Genomic DNA, 5,000 nt, shown 5'->3' with positions numbered 1-5,000 from the left:
AAGGTGTCCATGGCAAAAAAAAAAAAAAAAAAAAAAAAAAAAAAGGATTGAGAACCACTGATTTAAACTGACAACCGGTTCTCTGGATTAATGAAATTCCAAGAACCGGTGCAAACTGGCTGAATCCCATCACTGCATATCTCCTTCTATCATAGTTACCGCTTAAATATATATCCAACCATAAAGACTGGGATTAAAATAAATTATATTTATGTAAAATATATAATGCTTCTGTCATGCTGTCACTCTACATGCTACAGGTAATAATTTGATTCGAAATGATTAGAGAACGAGTGGAAAACAAGCCTAAATATTATACCAAGCGTGACGCTCACAAAAACGCGCGTAGAAAGGTCAATATAGACTTAAAGGTCGAACAAATGTCGGTCTATAGATTACCGTAATACGCTTTATTTTCTGTTCTTATTTATAAATTTGTGTTTTAATGTAGTGAGAGGACCTGCTCTAAAAAGTTTGAATACCACCACTGGAGACATGCCCATTCTATTATTAGTCTTGGTAATAGGGAATAGTATTCAAAGCAGCGGCACCAATCTAGTAATAGTGGTAATAGTAATAGTAAAAGTAATTGTAATGTAGTGCTAGTAGAAGTAGTAATATTAATGTAGAGGTATATTGTTCTTTATCTGTAGCTACATGTAGGTTATGATATGTGAAGGCAGTTGTGATGGTTTATTGGTCTAGAGTGTAGACGTAAAGGTCAACAGAAAGTAGGTGTAATACGTTGCGATAGATATCTATATTATTTATGTTCATTTGCATCACACATACAAGCACATATACAAACACATATGCAAACACACATGCAAACACACATGCTAACACACAAGCACACGCACACCCACACGCACACGCACACACACTTGCACACGCACTTGCACACGCACACACACGCAATAGTATGCATTTAACCATACTGCAACCAAGCCATATTTATTTGTATTGTAACAGTTCTAACATAGTTAATTTTTTTTCTGCAATTGTTATTATTTCCATTGAAACCATTGTCATATTTACGCTTACACTGTAATATCTATATATGTTTTTGGACTTTATGTAATGTACTCAATCTATACGACTTATAATAACTTGAATCTCATTTTATTTGTTACATACACACACATATATGCGTACAATACATACAAGTATGCTCACTGCTTCACTAATCTGTTTACTTTTCCCGATTATGATCTAGCGTGTTATGCTCTTAATTACCTGTGCTATTTCATATTCCTTCGAGGTTCAGCCTTCACGCTAACGCCATTTCTGCTCAAGTTAAGGATATAAATAAAAAACCTTACATCAGCCATGTTCTTTACACCGGAAGCTCTCCACTTACCCTTAGTCTTATAGGGACACAACGACCTAAACTCTTACACACACACACACACACACACACACACACACACACACACACACACACACACACACACACACACACACACACACACACACACACACACAAAAAAAAAAAAAAAAAAAAAAAAAAAAAAAAAAAAAAAAAAAAAAAAAAAAAAAAAAAAAAAAAGGACAAATGACACGACAAAACTCTACGGATAACTCTCCCTCTTTCAACCAGGCTGACCTTGGGTTGAACGAGCACCACCAAGCAAGCATGGCTGGGTATCTTCGCTTCACCAAGTACCAGCGAGCACAGCGCCTTCGCTCCGTTGATGCTTGCTTTCAAGATGTGAAGGATACAAGGTAAGTGTTTTTTTTTTTTTTTTTTTTTTTTTTTTTTTTTTTTTTTTTTTTTTTTTTTTTTTTTTTTTTTGTGTGTGTGTGTGTGTGTGTGTGTGTGTGTGTGTGTGTGTGTGTGTGTGTGTGTGTGTGTGTGTGTGTGTGTGTGTGTGTGTGTGTGTGTGTAAATGTCCGTCTGTTTTTTTTCTAGGGACCATTTTTTTTCTTCTAGATAACAGATTTGTAAAAAAAGATAATGACTTTTCATCTGATTTCGGTAACTTTTTTTCCCTAGTAAATGACTAGTAAGTAGACCAATGGCTAAAGATAAATGTTTTCTTTTCAGGTATATTATTTTCTTCTTTGGATTTAAATGACCTTTTCCTATGTAGAAAAAAAATTCAGGGTAAAATACTTTTTCTAGGTATAGACAAGTGACTTTTCTGGTTTTTTTTTATCATATACCTTTTTTTTCTAAGCATAGCTGTTTGTTCTAAGTAAATAGCGGTTTCTTTTTCCAAGTAGATTTTTTTCTTCATAGGTGAAGATCTGTTCTTTTTATGATGCTTATTTCCTACTTAATTATTAATCCAAGGGAATAGTTGTTCATTTTTTTTTAAAGCGAGGATCTTGGGTTACACCAAACACATATATTCTATTTAGTCGACTACCCACCAAGTCACCCGCACCCAAACTCACTCTCACCCACGCCCACACCCACACCTACACCTACACCTACACCTACAACCATACCTACACCCATACCTACACTTACACCTACACCTACGCCTACACCTACACCCACGCCCATACCTACACTTACACCTACACCTATACCTACACCTACCCGTGCACCCACACCCATACCTACACTTACACCTACACCCACACCTACACCTACACCCACGCCTATACCTACACTTACACCTACACCTATACCTACACTCACAACCACACCCATACCTACACCTACACCTACACCCACGCCCATACCTACACTTACACCTACACCTATACCTACACTCACAACCACACCCATACCTACACCTACACCTATCCGTACACCCACACCAACACCTATCCATACACCCACACCCACACCTACACCCATACCTACACCTACACCTACACCCACGCCCACACCCATACCTACACCTATCCGTACACCCACACCAACACCTATCCATACACCCACACCTACACCTACACCTACACCCATACCTACACCTACACCTACACCCACGCCCACACCCATACCTACACCTATCCGTACACCCACACCCATACCTATCCATACACCCACACCCACCCTCACCTATCCAAATCCACATTGCGTCGACCTACACAGACACATAGACTCAGGAATTTACGTTCTTGGACACAGGGTACAACTAATGAAAACATCGACCAGAGGACATGAGGTCATGGGCACATATCTCCTGGGAGACATGAGATATAGCATGATTGGCAGGTAGTCTGTTATCTAGGCTATTCTAGTGATATTACCTCGCCTGTTTATGTCACCGGCGTGTCACGTTTTCTCAGAGACCTGGTATGAACTCACATCCTTAATGTCTTATTATGGAATCAATGCTGGGATGAAAATAGTCTTTCAACCTTTTTTTTTTCTTTTCTTTTCTTTTCTTCAAGATTGCTCGAGGTGACTTACTTTTTTATTTATTTTATTCATTTTTTCTTCTAGATTGTTCGAAAGAGACTTACTTTTTTTTATTTATTTTTATTTAATTTTTTCTTCAAGATTGCTCGAGGAGACTTACTTTTTTATTTTTTTTTATTTTTTTTTTTATTCAAGATTGCTCGAAAGAGACTTACTTTTTAATTTTTATTTTTTTTTTCAAGATTGCTCGAAAGAGACTTACTTTTTTTATTTTTTTAAATGTTTTTATTCTTCAAGATTGCTCGAGGAGACTTACACTTCAGAGGAAGTGGTTGAGATGTTGGATTCGCTTGCCGAAGTGGTTCGCGCTGAAGTGGAAGGGGAGTTGATTCATGCCACACACACCAACTCCGTACTCCTTTCCAACATATTCGCGCAGGCACAGAAGTGGCACCTCGAGCTGTGTGTGGATACTTCTAACCTCGAGAACCAGTAGGTGTAATTTTTTTTTTTTTTTTCTTTTTTTTTGTCCTGGAATACCTTGTTCTGTATTCGATACTTTGCCATTAATTTTATTTTTTATTTTTTTTTCCCCTGTATTACCTTGTTTTGTAATTGCTTCTTAGCATTCGTATTGTTTATATATTTTTTTATTTATATATTTATTATTTATATATTATTTATGTTTTTTTTTTTTTTAGTTTTTTTTTCCCTGTATTACCTTCTTTGTAATTGCTTCTTAACATTCGTATTATATATATATATATATATATATATATATATATATATATATATATATATATATATATATATTTTTTTTTTTTTTTTTTTTTTTTTTTTTTTTTTCTCCTTTGTTTGTAATGGTTTACAAATATTTTTATGATGTCGATAATCCAATTGTATTACACATTTTTATACAATTTTGATATTCCAAAGATTTGCAAATATTTATATTTGCAAATATTCCAAAGATTAACAAATATTAGCAGATGTTAATATTCCAAGGATTAACAAATATTAGCAGATGTTAATATTCCAAAGATTTACAAATATCAGAAGATATTAATATCCCAAAGATCCACAATTCTTTATAAGATATTAATATTCCAAAGATTTACAAATATTAGAAATTAATATTCCAAAGATCCACAATTTTTTTTGTAAGACATTAATATTCCAAAGATTTACGAATATTTATAAGACATTAATAGTCCAAAGATTTACAAATATTTATAAGACATTGATAGTCCAAAGATTTACAAGTATTTATAAGACATTGATAGTCCAAAGATTTACAAATATTTATAAGACATTAATATCCCAAAGGCTCACAACTTACATCCTATGTCCATTTCCCTTTCCCTCGCGCGACCTACCTAACCACCCCCCGCCGTGCCCTTAGAGAACTCCTTGAAGACATACGGAAGTTCGAGGAAGCGGAAGCTCAAGGGCGCCTTGGGATGGAGAGAAAGCCTTCTGCAAGGACTCTAGCTCCTCTCGGGGACCAGGAAGGACCCATGGCACTCCTGCACGCGGAAATAGGACGTCTGACGGAGGAGAACGGGGAGATGAAGAAGAGGGTGGAACAAGCTGAAAGCAAGGTGGGATGAAGAGGGGGGATGAGAGGGATGGGGAGGGGGATGGAAGAGAGAGAGAGAGGGATGAAGAGGGGAATGGAAGA

General features: G+C 36.1%; 1 protein-coding gene across 1 annotated transcript in view; it reads left to right on the top strand.

Moving 5' to 3' along the window:
- The window catches only part of LOC122263655 (leucine zipper transcription factor-like protein 1), a 13,291-nt gene that overhangs the window by 3,431 nt on the left and 4,860 nt on the right, over positions 1-5,000 (top strand). Inside the window, exons 2-4 of the mRNA XM_086548984.1 lie at positions 1,601-1,725; positions 3,617-3,811; positions 4,722-4,920. Of these exons, the coding sequence (XP_086405110.1) occupies positions 1,601-1,725; positions 3,617-3,811; positions 4,722-4,920 (519 nt within the window). The remainder of the gene's footprint in view (positions 1-1,600; positions 1,726-3,616; positions 3,812-4,721; positions 4,921-5,000) is intronic.

The sequence above is a fragment of the Penaeus japonicus genome, unplaced genomic scaffold (genome assembly GCF_977035675.1).
Source record: "Penaeus japonicus unplaced genomic scaffold, GWHDUDI00000001_assembly GWHDUDI00000021, whole genome shotgun sequence".
NCBI classification, from domain to species: Eukaryota; Metazoa; Arthropoda; class Malacostraca; order Decapoda; family Penaeidae; genus Penaeus; species Penaeus japonicus.
This window is presented reverse-complemented; position numbering and strand designations above follow the sequence as displayed.